Source organism: Abrus precatorius, unplaced genomic scaffold, assembly GCF_003935025.1.
Source record: "Abrus precatorius isolate BTA unplaced genomic scaffold, Abrus_2018 Scaffold3, whole genome shotgun sequence".
In the NCBI taxonomy this organism is placed as follows: domain Eukaryota; kingdom Viridiplantae; phylum Streptophyta; class Magnoliopsida; order Fabales; family Fabaceae; genus Abrus; species Abrus precatorius.
The window spans coordinates 9,027,507-9,047,029 of record NW_020874373.1 but is presented as its reverse complement, the minus strand read 5'-3'; the positions used below and the strand labels follow the sequence as shown (position 1 = coordinate 9,047,029).

General features: G+C 32.7%; 3 protein-coding genes across 5 annotated transcripts; all 3 read right to left on the bottom strand.

Annotated features, from left to right (window-relative positions):
* Positions 1-729: 729 nt before the first annotated feature.
* Positions 730-3,928, bottom strand: LOC113863679. Of its 2 annotated transcripts, none has more exons than XM_027497333.1 (7): positions 3,785-3,928; positions 3,564-3,621; positions 3,152-3,454; positions 3,012-3,060; positions 2,586-2,680; positions 1,460-1,539; positions 730-1,007 (listed from the first exon to the last, which is right to left on the bottom strand). In XM_027497333.1, exons 1-7 carry the CDS (start codon positions 3,925-3,927, stop codon positions 950-952), a joined length of 786 nt encoding a protein of 261 aa, XP_027353134.1. In that variant the 5' UTR covers position 3,928; the 3' UTR covers positions 730-949. The 2 variants fall into 2 exon arrangements, with proteins under 2 accessions (XP_027353134.1, XP_027353136.1); XM_027497335.1 differs by having other exon boundaries at positions 936-1,007; positions 1,460-1,586; positions 3,785-3,927.
* Positions 3,929-4,701: 773 nt separating this feature from the next.
* On the bottom strand, positions 4,702-12,696 carry LOC113861782 (preprotein translocase subunit SCY2, chloroplastic). 2 transcript variants are annotated; one of them, XR_003504336.1, is made up of 14 exons: positions 12,544-12,696; positions 11,935-12,426; positions 10,992-11,080; positions 10,465-10,544; positions 10,244-10,333; positions 9,774-9,865; positions 8,660-8,743; positions 7,891-8,032; positions 7,414-7,530; positions 7,034-7,163; positions 6,064-6,187; positions 5,849-5,955; positions 5,243-5,413; positions 4,702-5,147 (listed from the first exon to the last, which is right to left on the bottom strand). XR_003504336.1 is itself a non-coding variant. In XM_027494808.1 (13 exons), the coding sequence occupies exons 1-13, from the start codon at positions 12,614-12,616 to the stop codon at positions 5,324-5,326; spliced, it is 1,710 nt and encodes a 569-aa protein (XP_027350609.1). In that variant the 5' UTR covers positions 12,617-12,696; the 3' UTR covers positions 4,702-5,323. The 2 variants fall into 2 exon arrangements, 1 of the variants encoding a protein (XP_027350609.1); XM_027494808.1 differs by having other exon boundaries at positions 4,702-5,413.
* A 1,657-nt stretch (positions 12,697-14,353) lies between these two features.
* LOC113863707 lies at positions 14,354-17,680 on the bottom strand. The gene is made up of 5 exons (XM_027497382.1): positions 17,540-17,680; positions 16,916-16,999; positions 15,455-15,611; positions 14,741-14,830; positions 14,354-14,600 (listed from the first exon to the last, which is right to left on the bottom strand). Exons 1-5 carry the CDS (start codon positions 17,633-17,635, stop codon positions 14,449-14,451), a joined length of 579 nt encoding a protein of 192 aa, XP_027353183.1. The 5' UTR covers positions 17,636-17,680; the 3' UTR covers positions 14,354-14,448.
* Between the last annotated feature and the right edge of the window lie 1,843 nt (positions 17,681-19,523).

Sequence of the window (19,523 nt, the reverse complement as noted above, 5' to 3'; positions counted from 1 at the left end):
TCAATTATGATTCTTTAAGAGCTTCAGCCAGACAAAGTGCTGCTTTGTACTTATTATGCTATGGTGTTCTTATGAGTTCATTCTTACATGACCCTTCAACAGTTACCAATTTCAAGAGTTTCCAAATAAAACTAAGAAACACCACCACATATTATCTTTCATGGACTAAGATTCCTTCGATTAACTGCGCCATGCAGTTAATGCATTTTTACACTTTCACTTAAGCGAGAAATATTTGCTTGAGTGAAAGTGTAAAAAATGTATTAATTGCAAAGTGCGGGCCAACTTCAGGGTGCACTACTCTTAATCCTCCAGTCCACTTGCAATTGAGGGAAGCAAAAGTTCCTTTCGGCAAGAGCTTTAAGCCCATTAGGGGGAAACAAAAAGAAGAGTAATAAAAGATTCACTTCTACACACTCCCCACCTAGGCCCCCACACCATTTACTAGTGACTATGGCATAATGTGAGTCTCAAATTCTCAATATTTAAAATGTCACATTATTACATCTTCACATACGGAAGTGCTCAAATTTTAACCAAGCCAAATCAAATTTAAATTTAACTACAAAATTCAACAGCATCACCCTTGAGGAGGTGCAGACTGCGCTCTCCAACTCCAACCCATTACCAACTGCAGTTTGGCCCAAAAACCACCCTTGACCAAGTAACCGCTGGAAGGTCCCCTGACTCCTAGTGCTAAATGATAACGCCAAAGCTATATCTTATTAAACCAATACAGCATATATTTTAAAATATAAATCCTCCGATGCATAACGTTTCTTACCTGTCCAACATATGTAGTATAACATGGCCTAAAATGTTACAATGATAATGACATCCAAGCTTAAGAAGTTCACATCATAACGAAACCGAATCAAGGATACATTATATTAAAGCATAAGTCATATTAACAACATGTTCTTCCTATCTTAATTTGGAGCGGAGGATTTCATTCTTCTGGCGTTGTGTTCAATGCGAGGCCTTTGATCACGTGCCGGCATTGAAACCTGTGACGGAGAAAATAATGTAAATCATTTAAAAGTGAGCAACGCTCAAAGGGTCATACAGGGGAGGAAAAAGCGCTAGAGACCATATCATGAAGGAGTAAAACTATGCTATTTGTATACGTAAAATGGAATGCTATTTAGGAAGCTCACAAATATTAAACAGCCCCTGGCAAACAGTAATGGTATGCTTGGACATAAAAACCTAACTGTATGTACTATAAAAGTAAAAAATCCCAATTATGAAGGACTAGATTGCTAACACTATAATATAATGTGCCACGTGAGGAATGATCTGAAGGATTATAAATAACATGTTAACTGGAATTTTTCACCTCCTACCAACAAGTTAAGGCTAGTGAGAAAAAAGGCAATTCATTAAGCAGCATAGAAAAGGCAATTCATCTATGCGAAAAAGTGTGTTTGTAAGATAAATATTCATTGGTGAAAGATACCAGATCAAATCTTCTGAAGTAGGAGCAGCCACTTCCTGATCCCGGTTTCGGCACTTAAAAAGTAACCCGAGAGGCACAACCTATGGTGGAAGTGAATTTCAGTTGCCAGCAATTCATGCAACAATACCTCCCAAAAATTCGATATATAGAAATATCCAATGCATAAGATCCTATTACTAGGAAACAGTACACATGCAATAACTAAAAAAACTAAAATCACTGTCACATAGCATTGCTGAATTATGTTAAATATAAGTTAGGTGGGTGCTTGGCAACTTTCAAAAACGATATTAGCTACATTTGGGTTGGTTATTAAATATAAAATAATGGCTTTTAAATAGTCCAGTTCCAAGTTTTTACTAGCCCAATTTTTGTTGACTCTCATAAAATTTATTTTGTCAAAGAAAATTAACAGAAATTTATTATCTGAATCAAATAAAATTAAAAAATATATTTTATATCAAACAGAAACATATCAAAACCAGTTTTAAACAAGTTTTAAATCAAACTCAATTTCATTTCAAAGTTTCAACAGGTTCTTTATAGGGATTTGTATAACTGGTTCCATTTTGCACTATGTTAAGCTAGTTTTGGAAGTTTCCGAACATACCTTGACAACATCAACAGAAACAATGACAACATAAATGAAAAATAGCTTAAATAGAATTGGAGTGAGATAGCCTGCTCTAACATCAACAGAAACAATGACAATATAAATGAAAAATAGCTTAAATAGAATTGAAGTGAGATAGCCTGCTCTTTAGTTGAATTATTTCCAAAGAATGATGATATTAATGATGGATTGTCGATAGTCTTGAACTCATTTGTGCAACTAATTGACAAAAGTTATATGAGGTTCTATCCCATCATTGGAATTATATTTAAAAAAATATAATTATTGTATCAGATATAACAGAGTGCATGCCATATTTGAAATTAGAAAGCAGTAAACATAAATAGCACTTGCTATCTTCTTTACTGAATAAATAATTCGGGAGCGTCACAAACTATAAAGGCTCCACTAATAAAAATACAGCACATGATACCCTATGTAAATAGAAATTATCATGTACTTCCAACATTGAAAAAGCAATCAAGAATTCAATGTCCTTGTAGCCTATTATACCTTTCTATTATACCTAAAATCACGTTTAGGCAGAAAATGCATAGGCTGATTGAAAGAAGAAGGGGCCTTAATTAACACAAACAATTTGACAGGACCTACACAAAAGAACAAAAGAAGGCAAAGTATTACCGCCTATAGAACAAAGCTAAACAAATAAATGAGATAACTTGAGAGAAATTCATTTAACTTGAGAATAAATACCCAAATTGGTCCTTCAAAGATACACAGGACACCAAGTTGGTCCAACAAAGATTTCAAACACCAAATTAGCCGTCAATGTGAATGAACTTCAATTAGTCCCTCAACATCACTTCGAACATCAATTCCTTCCGACATTTGTGACTCATGTATCTTTAGAGGATCAGGACCAATTTGAGTACATATTCTTCATATCAATACTTATCAACTACCAAAGTCAATAACTACCAGGATAGGTAACAGACCCAACGCCCTTTGATATCAATGTCCGAATTGCCTGTTAAAGAAAACATGAACATACTCTCCTTCCTCTCTCAGAAAACACATTGAATATCTCAATCTGAAACGTAAAAATATCAGTAAGGAACCTTTCTGGAAAGACCGTCAACTGCTTTAGTCCTAGCAAAATCATCAGCAACCTCGGAAACAGCAATTTCATGGGAATAATTCAAGACATAAATGTGCTGAGGTCGAAGTGGGCTAGCTCCAAGAGCTAAAACGACACCGTCTATAGAGGGAACCTCGTTGATCACGATTTTAATTGCAGTTTGTATATTCAAAAGTGAATTCATAAACTTATCCAATCTTTTGATTCCCACCTTGAGGTCCCTCATTTTGCTAACATGCTTTCTACGAAACGACGCCTTTACCTGAGTTTCCAAAGCCATCTCCTGAAAACAACAACAAATTCAGGGCTGCATCATGAAATGCAACGCCAATCTCACACGTAATAAAAATGACTTGAAATTCAAACGATTTCCCCGCAAAAGAATAACACACCAGTTCCTTATACTCCGAATGCATTGCATCAAATTCAACGCTCATATCCTGCACCGTGCTGCATAAACCAAATGCCATCAACACTAAAATTCGAAATCGAAGCATTGAAATTCCACACGTGTGTGGAACCGAAATTGAGAATATTGTTTTATATGTAAATAAAAAAGGAAATGAGAAAGGGGAAGTGTTTGGACGTTTAGAAGTGAAGGAAAAGAGCGTACGAGGGGATTTGCTGGTGCATGTAAAGAACAAAGCCTACGACGTCGTAGATGGTGTGGAAGATAGCAGAGGCATCCAAGGTGTTTGATGCTGTATAGATTTCTTCGTAATCCATCTCTGCCTCAGAGTTCGCCATCGTTTCCATTCTGCTCTTCCTCAATTCAAAATCAAACTGGAAAGACCCCGCCATTCAGTGGGCTAAGCTACCACCTTGGGCTGGCCCAATCTAAAAACAAAACCACTTCGTTCGTTGACCCAAAGTTAAACAACAACCATGTTTTAGAAACAGTGAATATAGAAAAAGTTGTTTACGTAAATATAAGAGGATAATTGTATACTCTTAAAAGTGACCGTTGTAATTCATATATAAAAAGACAGTTTCTTCTTGATTTATAAAGCACCGTAAAAATTATTATAAAAAAAATGATATAATTTAAATATATAATTACAATGATACTTAACGCCCTTCTTGCATAAAACATTGTTCCATTTGGACAAAATCACTTTCAACTGTAAACAACTCAAAATCATATGATTTAAAATTCACTTTCTCGGTTACTCAACAGAAAACCTCAGTTTCTTAACTTATCAATGGTGCAATACTCTTAGAGGATTAAATTGAATTGTAAAAAAGTTAAACGATTGAATTGAAATTTAAGGGTATTCAGATACTAGACAGGTCTCGGATTAGGCAGTTATAAGCTGATTCAATTTTGGACTCCTCATAATTCAAGAATAATAATGGTTTGGTAAAGTATTTTATTATTTATTTAATATATTTTTTTAAAACATATATATCATCACATTTATTGTCTACCAATCCCTTATCCAAGACCACCTTATACATTTGCTTTGGATTAGAAACACTGGTCTCTTCAGCCAAAAACATTCAGTAGCTGATGCCAAACAAGTTCTTCCGTTTCATGCGACTCAAAAGGCTTTCATGAATCATTACAAAGCGGAATAACATACAACCTAAAAAGCGGTGGGTGAATCTCATGGTACAACATTGCCAGTGTAATGTGAGTGCCCACCATTTAGGCCCCTCTTCAGGGCTAACGGCCCACTATCAAGGCATTTAACCTCCTATATCCGGATATCTCGTTTTTATATTACATTTCACGTCTATAACACGAGAATTTCCTGTACAAATTTCAGCTGCAGCTACAACTATAACCTATCTAACAGTTTCCTAAATCCATCAAAACAAGTTTCTTTCAGGGAGAAACCAGATGAAGCTTCTGAATCAGATACTACCAAGTTTCGACAGGCTGCACTTAGAACCTTGTTACCAGCAACCCTAGCCAACCTCAATATTCTTAGACCTGCAGCGTAGACTGTAACGACCTCGAAAAACCAAGCTTCCTGGAAAGATTTTCAACAATAGGCTGTTCTGATCAGTTATGAATACCACAGTTGGAAAATCTGTATTCTGAACACAGAAATTTCCTACTACTTACAATGCTGAATTGCTGATCAAAGTTATCCCAGAGGTTTAAATTCAACAGTACTGAGAAGTGACAGCAAGGTTTTTCTGTAAGCTATACACCATATCGTCTCAACGCATTGCTTAAGCTTGGCATCACATTATATGCTTGATATGATCTTCTAAGTTCAATAATGGAACCGACCTGGACCAGCAAAATCAAGGACTACTTAGTGAATCTGTAGAATAGGCAAGGCAATTGAACAAAGTATTTGATGTTTACGTTGAAAGAAAGTCTATTTCAAAATTTCAATACTGGATATAGAAGTATGACACGTGAACCAAACCCATTATTTTTTGTAGAGGAAAAAGTATTTCGCTAAATCCTCTAAATTCCCGATGAAAATGACTCATTTCTTTGCTGGGTGATGAAAATGGTAGAAACGTTAAATTACTAAAATATTGCCAGTACTAATGACATCAATGGGACATGACTTAACAGGACAATTTTATATTCCCAAATTGAAACTACCTAATAAGCGAAGTCATAAAAGTTAAGCATGAATTTCTTGCCTGATTATGCAGTATATCACAATGAGTTTGCGAGCAAAACAACTAAAAGAACCTTTCGTGCACTTACAATAATTAGCACTGATGTAAAACCAATAGCAAATCCAGCATTGACACGCCGTAAATAGTGGTCAAGAATAGTTGATGTAGTGGCCAAAACACTTAACAACAGTCCCCCTGCAAAATTTCCGCAAGGTAGCAAATTAACATAAAGTACACAAAAATATTAGATTTGATAAAGACATCAAATGAAGCTAAAATTACAGCCTTTCACCAGTAACAGACCCCAAAATCGTGTGGATGCCTGAACCTTTGAGAGGTATTCTATGGTAGCCTTCCCAGGCTTTATGTTTGGTATTCTTGCACCCATCTTATTTAAATAATCAGCAATTTCCTTTGGCATGTTAGCCTGTGCACAATCCACATATAAAACCGTTTACAAAGGTACATACAAGTCATTCTGATTCTTAACACCATATGGAGAAGTTTTAGTGATGCAGCAATTCAACAGATTTACAATAAATATATTTTTAGTTGTGTTGAAAATTAATAATCAGAATAAGCAGTTCAGAATCAGATCATTGCATAGAAACATAAGGAACAGCTTTGATATCTTTTCCCTTGTTCATTCCATATTCTCAGAATCTCAATTGAAACCTAATTCAGCCTACAAACAGTACCAAGGAGACAACCACTAGGCTCCATACATTAGTTTCATTTAGGTTTAAATTTACAGTTATATACAGCAAATTTTGGGACCTAGCATAGAAAATTTGTCAAAACTCATTTTAGTAATCAATTGTAGTAACAATCAACTTCGCTGTGATGTTTTGAACATTTACAGAATAGGCCATTGGAGGCACCCTGATAAGGAGTAGATCACATAGTTTTTAGCCCTATGAGAAGCGATAGAGGGAGGCCAAGGAGAACTTTGGTAGAAATTATTAAAAAAGACCTAATAATAAATAAATCTCTTAAAAATTGGTTTTCACTAAACTCATTAACATCGTATGATCTATGTAGCCGACCTTGCCTAATGGATAAGACTATTACTGTTGTTGATGCTGTTTTAATTTCAGATTGGAATCTGCCTTCAAAGTGTTGCTGCGGCCTTAAATTTTATTCATCTACTGTCTTTTTACATGATCTTGTAAAACTAACAATTTGTATTGAAATAAAACTCAAAATACAGAGTGGAATCTCATTATATCAAGTAGAGCACACAATAAAATAACAGCAGCAAAGAGACACTTACAATATCAAATATATTGAACAGGAAGACAAAAAAAGCATATATGGAATAGTAGACCCATGGCTCAGCACCAACGGAAGTTTCAGGGTTCAATACTTCCTTGACATGCTCCCAAAAAGATGACCTCAACAGACTGCCAATAATAGCAATTTAGAAATTGCACCTTACAAGAAAGTAGTAAATAAAAAAGGAAACGTGACATATTTATACAGCACATGTGACAAGCATCAGGCTAATAGCAAACAGAGGAAGAAGAGCAAGCAAGTTAAGGCACTATGATCACATGTATCAGAAATTTATATAGACAAATTTATCCACAAAAACATTAATCATGAGGCTAAACCAAGAATACCACTTGAATTTGCACAATGGTATATACAAACCTTGCAAGAATGCTTGGAAATGCCAAGAGGTAAGAGGTGGTAAGAACAGGTTGCATCCCTGCTGGATTAATATTGAAAGGAATATAGGGCTCCACTTCAGTAATTGGTGATTGTTCCCTGTTTCAAATTGTAAGAGATGAAAGTATTGATTGTCAACATCAGTATACTCAATATCATTTAATCCCATTAGAAAGACATAGAAACAATCTGCCATAATAAATAAGGGAAGTAATGTCTATTAAATATATAAGCAAAGTCGAACATAAGTTAATAATCAAGCTAGTACAGCACAAGGCAACAAAATGTACTGTTTTCTCAATCAGAGATATGGACAACTTTCCTCATAAACAACCATATCAGAAAATGTCAAGTACAAATTACAAGCGAGAGAATATCAAAAGTCCTAACTCTAGTAACATAAAAATTTTCAAGCAGAAAAACAAGATTTAACTGTCTTAACAAAGACAATGCCATTACCTTGCAGCAGAAGCAAGCTTAAAACCATAGTATTGAAGCTTTACTTTCCTGCAACCTTCAGTGACTACAACTGCCCACATAGTGACTGTGGTGAATATGCCCAATACAGCAAGGACATATGGCCACCAACTCACAGTACTCACTGCAATATCAAGGAATACAAATCAATAAAGATACTAATGATTCCATGAGATAAATATAATAATATTGTTCTACATGTTTTCACCAGATTAAAATTGTATAACACTCTTGTATTTTTTATTTTTTATTTTTTAAATAAACACTTGCAATATTTTTCCAAGTATACATGCTCTTACAGGTCTAACTAAAGCTTTTAGCATATTCCATATTTCAACAGCTATGTTACTCAACATTAGTATGCTGGTCAAATCAATTGGCAACGCAAAAGGTCCTCCAAAATTTTTCATTCCTTGTCTTTTTTGGTCCTATTTTCTCTTTTTGTTTTTAGGCATGTATATGTATGTCTAAGATAGATTTGTCATCTTCAAAACAAAATTAAATGAATAACCGATTATCCTTCTAAACTAAAAAGAAATCTGAGTGTTTGGTTCAACTTATTTTGGAAAAATAATCACTTATTTTTACCTGCTTCCTGAGAAAGCTTTTGAATCCTAAAACAATTGTTACCGATCATGTTGTAAATTAGTAAAAATTTTAGTACTGTCTGAAAATACAATTGTTCCAGGTATCATACATGTTACTTCAATATGTCAAAATTTAAGCATGAGCACGACATCTTGCCAAGTACCTGAAAGCTGGGTAAGCATCTTGTACAACGTCTCCATATAACCCGTAAGTATACCCACACATATGATAAGAGACGAACCTTGACCTGAAGAGAAGATGGCACTATCAGTCACAACAGAATGAATTGAATGATAAAAGCAGATATCCAAAATCTGATGTGTCTTTCAAATCACTAAACCAACTAAAGCATAGGGAATAATCAACATCTTCCATCCCTTTGCAGCATGGCAAAAGAGATAAAACAATAAAGTAAACCGGATCAGCTAAAATTAACATTGTTCAGATGAATTATGATTCTGGTGTTCTTCAAACATTTCTACAATTTTTCAGCTTTACCAAACTAACAAAAGGACCCTTAATACAAGTATATAGTAAATAATTTTTTTAAAATATTTAAATTGTGAAAATTTTCTCTTAAAAAATAAAATTTTGAATAAAATGTTAAAATCTAACCTAAAAAATGTAATTTGTAAATATAATTATTGATTTGGAAAGACAATTTTCTCCTCTCTATTCAATTGTATAAAACAAACTACTATGCTTTCAAAGAAGAGGGATTGGATGCCACTTACAAATGTATTATCAATGTAGCATGACAAAATCAATCAAAAGAATGGCAAACACTCATGTTGTATGTAGCAAACAGGTATCTCTAGATCACTTTTAAAGTTACAAAACCATATGCTTGTAGGTTACCAACCACTCTTGGACAAATGATATATAGCCCTTTGCTGTGGATAATTTTTGTATACATACAAATGATATATATCTCTAGATCACTTACATATGCTTGCAGGTTAAATCACAAAATTTGAAACAAGAAAGAAAGATACAACACTTCATTGAAAATGCAAAGTAACATAGAAAAACTACAAAAGCAAATGGGTAAAAAGTCATTTGTTGTCACTTATGGTACAAATGATATATGACTCTTATCCTAACTAATGAAAGAAATTGAGGAACATCTACTTATTATTTGTATAAGTTCTTCCAAATACAATGCTGATATTCATCCATAAGTTTTCCCACCATATGCTGTGGTTATCTTTTAAAATTTAACTTCCACAACTCCAATCAAGAGCGATAAAGTAACAGTATTGTGGAAAGAAGAATACCAAATCCAGATTCTGATATGGTATCACATATCCATGTAATAGTCATTGCACCACAAACCAACAAAACCGTTGTCACCATTACATGCTTGACCCTGCCAAAAAACCAAATGTTTTAACAAGACAAAAATTTCTAAACAAGGAATTTGGGGTGACAGAAGAGACATCTCACCGTATTTATGACTTAACAAAGTTATGATAACCAAGCAGAGAGAAATCAGAACCATATTATAAAGCATAAAATAAAAACATAATTCAGGATACAGAGGATGGCAATTTCATAAGGAAAAGGCCCTGCTATGTCCTCCAATGATTAAAATTATCTAATTCTAAAGGCATCGTTTGGGATTACAATATTTGGCAAATCATCTATTTAACCTTCTGATATCAACTTGTGAGGAAAACATCCGTAGTTCAATTACTTGTTGAATGATTGAAATCTTGGAAGAAAAATATTCTTCCATACAGATTACCTATAACTGGCAGCATAAATTGAATATGGAAGTGAGTAACAAGAAACTATTAAAGCTTCCAAAATTGCAAAGCCAAGTGACATCCACCATCTGAAATGTGCATAACAAATGAGCAGTTCATTAGTTGAAATTCCTTAAATCACAAATCAGATAAAGGGGGACAGAAAAACAATGTGTAGCCAGGAATTAGCTCACTGCTCAAGATGGATAAATAGACCCACATGTAACTTTTAATCTTCTCATGCCCATCCAGACCTTCTTTCCGCAGCTTTACTAGAGAAGGGACAACATGACAGAGTACCTGCACATGAATATCTTGAATAAATGCAGTTCATAAAAGGCCATAACTTCAAAAGAAAAAAAAATGATCATACACAAGGAAGCGGAGTGCCATGTTGAGAACCTCAGTACTCTAGTTTTTACAAACAAGTATTCTAAAATAAAAATAAGAAGAAAAACCATTCTTCTATCAACCGTACTTAATTTCAAAAAGCATTTTTTTTTTACATAATCAAAAGTACAGAGAGCAATTTTTTCAAAGCAATACTTTGTTTTAAAAGAGGAACACCACTGGTTTCATATAAATCACATACTTCATGATGATGATTAAGACACTAGCAAAAAGATTAAAGAATTGAAAATCATATATAATTAAAGGAATTTAAACATCCTTTGGCCTTCAAAGTAACAGAAAGCAAGCATTGCAAAAATATATGTCTAAAAAACTCAATAAATGAAAGAGATATACCTGCATAATAATAGATGCTATTATCTGAGGACTGATTCCAAGCTGAAAAAGTGATAACTTGAGCTCAGATGTGAAGTCACCAAGTTCATCTGCCAGATGCTACATGAATGACTGTCACATGTATAAACTCAGAAAAATATCCAAGCAAAAAATTGGTCTACCAGAAGCAGTAGAGCAGAAGTTCAAATTTTCCCTCTCACTTAACTGTTCACACTCACAGCTCCCTTGAGCTAACACCTAATTTGTGATCAAACATCGTTTGTCAAGTTATTTAATTAGGTCGGCCCAATAGGCTTAAAAGGTTTTTTTAAAGCTTAACTAGTTTCTTTATTTAAATAGGCCTTTTCAAAAGTTTAAGCTTGAACTTTTTAATAAACAAGCCAAGGCAGGTTAGGCCTTAAATAGGCTAGGGCAAAGGCGCCGACGATCAGCCTAGTCCATTCTCATCTCTATGAGTGACTCCACACAAATTTGAGTGATAACCATTAGCAAATTCACTCAAACATTTCTCCTCAGTTTTCTTTTTCATCTAACTAAGTTCCTTTTAGAATTTCAGGAGTTTCTAAATAAAAACTCCCTCTCATCCTTTTAATAAGGCACCTTCAACTAAATTACACAAATCAACAAAATAGTTAAAGTTAGTTAATTTTCTTCATTTTTCCAAAACATTACCTTTGTTGGTTTAATTTAAGTACTTACCAATTTCACTTATTAAGAGGAAATGGGAAAATAATAATAAATACTTGGTAGAGACTTTAAAGTCCCTAATAAAAAAAGACCATCGAAACCTTCTAGAATGTGCCTTATACTAGGACCAGAGAGAGTATCATTCAATCACCAATTGCAAATGAGAATCAGAAAAGGGGGTCAAATGTTGTAACAACTACAAAATCAAAATCAATGCGAGTGTGAGTAACTGGCAATAAAAAACCACACAACTTACCAACAGATGAACCTGAGACAAAGCTCAAGTAGTCTTGTGGTATCAACCTTCTATCAAATCCCGGAAGAGGAATAAAATAACCAACACGACTAATTACAATTAGCACAGCAGTCACAAACAACCTCCTTCGAATCTCGCTCTTGAAAAACGATTCAGCAGCACCGTTAATGACAGAACTAAAACGCACAAAGTTCAGAAACCTGTTTTTGTACATTCTGGGTTTGAATTGTAGGATTCTAGAGTTGTCAGATGCAACAATCGCTTCCCCTTCGTCGCCACGATTTGACGGAACAACTTCTTCATTAGAAATCTCATTTTTCGGAGCCTCCATGGGTGTATAATTACTTCGGAACCGGTCGGAGAAGTTAACAGAAAGAGTCCGGTTCAGCTTCGGAAATAAAGACCGGTTCAGATTCCTTGTGCTGTATGCGGGGATGGTGAAAAGAGAAATCCTAGCTCCCATTCCATTAATGTATTCAACGTGTCTTCTTCCTGCGAGACGACAGTGCATAATTAATGTTACAATAAGAAGCTACAATGCTTTGTATCTACTTACGTTGCTTTTTTCTTTTCTTTTCTCTTTTGGCGTTAACGGACGGAAAAACTAACCTCCAATTGCGTTAGGTTTCGTCCGGAAGCTGTGTGGATGAAAGTGAATGGAGGAGAATCGCGTTGCTTCCATGGTTGGACTTCCGAACAGTGGGAGAGTGAGTGCGGGAAAGAACGAAAGGAAAAGGGGTTTGTGCTTTAAAATCAACAATTAAACCCTGATCCGTGAACTGGATTCTCTGCTTCACCCACTATAGGTATTACAATCTCTATGGATAATTTTATTGGACCACGTCACGATATTGCGCTTACTGGATACGTGGTGTGTTATGATTGGCTTTTGTATTCCGTTGTGACGAGTTGAAGTCACACATAAAAATTGCCAATGCCTATTTTCAAATTTCGGATGCATTAAAATTATTTTAAAATATTAATAATTAATAGTATAAAAAAATTAGTGGCAAGAAGAGCATTAATATATAATTTTTTTTTTTAGAAGCAAAACTTATTAATACATTTTAATGACAATTACTTATTTTAAAAATATATATCCAATTTAATAAAATGCATCGCAAAACAATAGATGATAAAAGGCAAATAAAAAAGCAAATGATAGTGTGTTTTTCTTTAACTCTTTGACGCTAGAATCGATAAAATGGACTTATCCAATTGGTTACTTTAAATCTGTATGATAAAATTTTAGAATTAAATTTTAAAATTTGAGCCTAAAATAACTAAGATATTTTTAAGTTCAATCTGATCAATTTTCATACAAATTAAATTTGTAAAAACTCAAAAAAAAAAAAAATTATTGACGCTAGAATCGATAAAATGAACTTATCCAATCGGTTACTTCAAATTTGTATAATAAAACTTCAAATTTAAATTTTGAGCCTGAAATAATTAAGATATTTTTTAGTTCAATCTGGTCAATTTTCATACAAATTAAATTTGTAAAAAAATTTAAAAATTTATGGAGTTTGAATATATTTTTGTGAAGTCAAATTAAATTTTAAGTTTTTCAACCCAACTCACTGAATCATTGCTTACAATTAAAGAATCCAAATAAGTCATGTTAGATGGTAAATTTTGTAAGATTTGTACCTCTGTAATAGGGACAGGGATCTAGCAAGATCTCATTGGTGGAAAGTTAAGTTTGGTTGATCTTGTTTTTGGTCTTAAACTTTATTTGTGGGTGTTGCTTTTGGCAATGCTTGCAACGATAGAGATGGTTCCAAGAAGGGAAAAAAAACAATTAACCATGCAAAAACCAAAAGAATCTAAAAGTTAAAAAGAACGAGAGAATGTTTGTGGTTTAGCTTTCACACAAACATGTATATAAACGAGAGAATTACTTACTTTTATAGTAATCCAACATATTTGCTAGCTATAAATTATAAAATGTAATATATTAATTATAAACAATATAATCCGCTATGGTTTTAGATGTAACAAAGATTGAACTGTGAACGCAATATGTCTCGATTATTAAAAATGTAGTTATGTATCCTATTTTATTTATCTGCAAAAAAAAATATTTGACTTCACTTTGTACATACAAAAAATATTTTTCTCTTTTACCTCTTGAGAAAAAACAGCTTCTACCTTTTCTTATAAGAGTATATAAATTAAAAATGAAGTAAGATTAAAAAAATTTAAATATAATACATTTTTTATTACAGATTAATATTTATTAAAAATTATTAAAATTTTAACTTTAATTTAACGAATCTCACTAAGCCTCCTCCTTCAATGTAAAATAAAAACCAGGAACTTTGTGCTTTTATTTTTATTTAAATTAACAACATTACATGATCAGGGCTCCTAATTAACAGCAGCACACACTAAATAACATATTAAACAGCCCGGCTTTAATTTTATGATAGAATTGTCTCTAATTTATTGCATGCATATACAATGTCAGCTCCTTCTGTGTCTCTTCTTTTGTGTTAATCAAATAAGGAACTAGTAAGTCCATTCCTTTGGAAGGAATATCTCTGGAGAAGAGTTTTGACTTTGAGAAATGACACAACATTGTTTGAGAGTATTTTTCTGATCCCTTTTCTTTTTTGTTGACTCACTGCTGTATTGTTCATGTCCTGGGCTATATTTGGGAACTGCAATAAGATTTAAGCATGATATTATTGAACTTTCCTATTAAAGTTAAAATTTAAGGTGTGTTTTATAGCAGAAAATTTTTGTAGTTTAATATAAGATTTTGCATTGTATCTTTTTAATATTAAATTGGATACTAGACCTTGAGGGGGTGAAATCTGCAGACCTAATTGGTGCACTTTAAGATTCAGTGCTTGAACAACTCGAGCTGGAAGGAGGACGGGAGCGCAAGCTGCAAAACAATGGTAAGGTCATTATGTAAATCCAAATTCTGCAAATTATCCCAACAACAATACAAAGGGCATAGCACAACTTGTAAAGGATTGCCATTGGAAAAGCATTTGATCGACGTCACTTTTATTTTGAGATCATTTGGAATAGATGAAATTAACTCTTATGCACGCAAAAAAAAAAAAAAAAAGAAGCAGAAATAAAAACAATACTGATAATAAATTCATGATCAATTATACTAAAAACTCTTCAACTGAAATAAAAAATAATAATAAACTTGAGAATTAAAGTGAGTGACTATTATTCTATTAAACTAAAATGAGACATGAAAAGTTATGAATAGAATGAAGCAAAAAAAATATTAGGAACATATTTTTTAATATTTTTTTAAAAATACTCTTAATTATTAGTTAAAATTTATTAAAAACTATAAAGGTTACTTAAATTTCACTCTTTCTCATTTTAAAATTAGTATTTTTTTCTTATATATATTTTTTTAATAAATTTTAGTCAATAATTAAAAATATATTAAAAAGAACGTTTTCTTCTTCTTTCTCCGGGTAAAAATGTGATGCAGACACAACAAACATACATGTCATTGTGAGGAAATACACGGTTCATCTACCTGGCTTCGTGGTTGATTTTGTGCCTGCTTTTTGGGGTAAGAACACGCCTGTACCACATGATCCCTGCCCAGAAACTAAGAAAATTGCTTGCATTCCAGGCCCACCTGTGGCCTGTTTAGACCTTTGATACCATGATCTTGTAGTAAATTTTGTGTACTGAAGTTGACATACATTTTAATTTCAGTCACCAATAAGAGATGCTAAAAAAGCAGTAAAATTTTTCAGAAAATTAACATAAAGTCCTAATGAATCCATAAGCGATTTTAATTAATCCATAAAGTCCTAATTAGTCCTAATTTCAGTTTAATCTTTCACTGTTTTTGGCAGTGTTAATTGTATGCCTCAATGCATGCATATTGCAGAGAGCAGAATTGCAGAATTAACCACAGCCTAACACTTCCTGTGTTTTTTCTTTAAATTGTCTATCCGCATTCCACAAGCTTTCATGCAAATTAATGGGTACGTATAATATTTGTCTCACACTTCTTATGAAGTATAATGATATAGAGAAAAAGAAAATATATATAATAAAAAAGGGAAGAAAGCATTAAAAAATATAAAATATACACAAAAAATAAGGTACAAATAAATCAAAACCCCGAATTAATTATGCTTACGCATGTGTTACCAACAAGGCTTGCCTCATGACATAACTAATTTCATATTGCATGCTCTAGAACTTTTCCGATACGCCACTAAAGTTATCTACTCGTGTAGGTTTGTTTAATATACGTGTGCATCTTTTCAATTTGATTTTATATAAAATCAGACTAATTAGATTGAGACCATATTCAACTGACACGCTAACCTATATACACCCATTTATTAATTGTTTGAGTCACTTCAGAGGGAGCTGAATTTTGAGCCACGCCATCAACCATTCAAATTAGTATCTGCTTTATTCGTGGCTTTCTGTTCTCAACTCAAGAGAATGTTACCAAAAGTACCAGGACATAAAATTTTAAACATAGAAAAAGGTAAAAAGCTTGGAATATCTACAGCGTGCAACCCCTTTTGTTTCAAAAGAAAACTGTGTGGAAAGGAAGTCGAAATGCAAAATCACATTCTTTCTTCCCACTGACGCCTAAGGTAGCTGCATCTCTTTATACTAATGTCGGTAATTAATTAAAAAGCCTATAAATGCTATGCTAACTTCAAATTGTAGCATGACACATGCCCGGAACGTGATTGTGATTCTTGATTAATTAAATAGAACAATGTTTACATTCTTAATTAGTATGCAGCTCATCAAGTGCCTAACTCATCATTGGAATATCTCTCATTTCACATACAACCTTATTAATGCCTAAACCTAACTAAAAGAATCCTTCATATTATACCCCACATTCCCCAACCAAACTTTTACGCAAACATTGCATCGTGTGGTCTCTAGCTCCTTGCAGCCACAACCAGAGGTAGAGGAGTTGTTGAGAATAGAATGAAATTATATAGAACAGTACCTGTGACCTAGGTTCTCGATGAAATCTGTGGTTTCCCTGCTGCTGCTGCTGCTTCTGTTTTTGGTGACTGTTCTCCATATATACCTGTAGGAAAATTTGAAGATTTAAATTAAACCAGCAATTCGATAAATAATATATATAACCTAACTAGAGAAGCTAAATTCATAATATCAAATTATCAATTTTGTCAATAATATTTTTTAATGTGTGTAAAAGAGTATATAATAAAGCTTTATATATTAAAAATTATAATACAAGATAAAATTTATTTAATTAATAATATTAAATTTTATAATTTATTAATTTTTATTATGTATCATACACGTTAAAAAAACCGATTCATCACTTATAGTTTCTCTTGGGTTGCCAAATAAACAGCTCTCTCTTCATTTTTATTTGAGTTTAATTGGATTACGCACGTAAACACAGTTTCTCTAGTTGGTTAGTGCCATATTTGAAGTCAAATGTTTTATTCAACGGTGTAATCCAATTAATCTCAGATTTTAACGAAGAGGAAGGTTTTTATTTTGTAAAGCAAGAGAAACAAGTGAAAGAAAAAGCAAAAGTGATGAATAAAGAAAGATTAAAGAAGAGAAACGAAGGCAAACGGAGTCACTAACTAACCTTAAAATCGAATGCCTCGTCCAGAACATGAGAGGGTAGCCATGGCATTCCTTCTTCAAAGCCAACTTCACCATCATCATCATGAACCGCAGCCATGAGTAGAACAGGAAAAGCTTATGTTGATGACAGATGAGTTGCTCACTTAGCTTTCTCGTTTAAGAATGGGAGTGCCTTTTAAGCTCCAACTTAAATAACTTGCGTGTCAGAAAGTGGAGACAAAAATAAAACTTTTTATTATATATCTTATTTTTTATTTTTAAATATATTTTTCTCTTTATCCACTTCAAACTTATGTATTGGATATAAAAATGTTATTATCAAAGTATAATTCTTGTATGCTTCTTTATTAATATTAAACAAAGAAAACACAAGGAATGCTAGAATTAAAAAAATAAAAAATCAAATCCGCAAGGACATATATACCTACCTACGCTCCTATACGAGCGCGTTCGTTTAGATGCGAGTACAGGAAATCCTAAACGACTTCGTCGTTTAGATGGTACGTTGACGTCCCGTTCGTCGACACAGTTGAACGCCTTATTGCCCATTAATCCCCTCAGTTATGGAACTTTTCACCTTAATTACCATCTTGCCCTTATAATTTGGTCGTCTGCATTCTGAAATTATACAAGGAGGTTTACAATAACTCTTGCAATTTCTGATTTGGTAAAAATTGGTTGCGAAGTAAATTCAAAGTAAATTTTGCTCCAAGTTTGATGAAGTGAGTGTCCGGATGAAAGTCTATTATAAGCTTGAACTTAAACAATTATGGTTCTACAAATTTATTTTTAATAAAAAAAATAACATAATTTATTTTAATTTAGACATTTTTATCTCAAAAATAAGTTTGAAATACTCTTTTAAATATTTTTATAAATAATATGCACTAATTGTCAAATTTTTTATATGCTTTATTTATTATAAATTTGTATAAATAAAACATTCATCCAGTATTTATATAAGTGAATATCTTTATTTATTTAATATATAAGTAATCAATTTAATCATTTAATATTATAAATATTTCTAAAATGCTATATAAATTTATAATATGCAATTATTTTTATTAATCTTCACAAATTAATAATTTTTTTGATAAAAAAAAATTAGACATTCTTCCTTCGTAACAAGAATATATGTTAAATCATAACACAGTCATTTCATGTCGATTATTGGGCCACTATTAACTTCTAATAAGGCGAGGGACATCTCTGGAAAGTGGAAATTAGAAATCATAAGAAGTGTATCCATGGACGTAGGTTGGGTTCGGTAAACCCCTCTTTGGTGGTTGCAATTATTCTTCACGTAATGTTGTGCTGCTTACTCCATAACCTCATGTTTAATTTGGTCAAAGCCTTTTATTGCCTCATTGGATTATTTTAACAATTAGTTTTTGAATGTCAAATTGTTACTTTGATACGTAATCAGTCTAAGATATGCAGGTAATCACCGATAAAAATAGACCCTGATCCGTTATTTGTTGAGAAAATATAAAAAAAGTTAAAAAAAACTGGTGCAAATGCTATCTAAATTTTATGTACGTATTGTGGAAACTTGTAGCAACTATTCTTAACCACTTTACCAAATCCTTCTATGGTCTTTGATAGAGTAGCTGTGGCATCAACAATCATCACGGCTTCATTAATATAAAATCTACCGGCCATGATTAAACAAATTTATATTTATACTTATTTTAACGTTTTTTATTATAATTTTATGTTAAATCTACTTGCTATCGCTTATCATAAAAAGTAAAACTCTACTGAATCATATGTTTTTATAATTCCTGATAGCAGATACCTCTTGGATTTACTTTTCATTTTTCTTTTCACCAAGCAAAACACAAAGTGATTATTGTTTAGATGAGCTTGAATGGCATGATGAATTGATGATAGTACGTGGGGCTGACAAACTAGCATACAGTTAACCATTTCTTGTTTATTCAATTCTAGATATAAACTAATATGATAAGCATGGTTTTTGT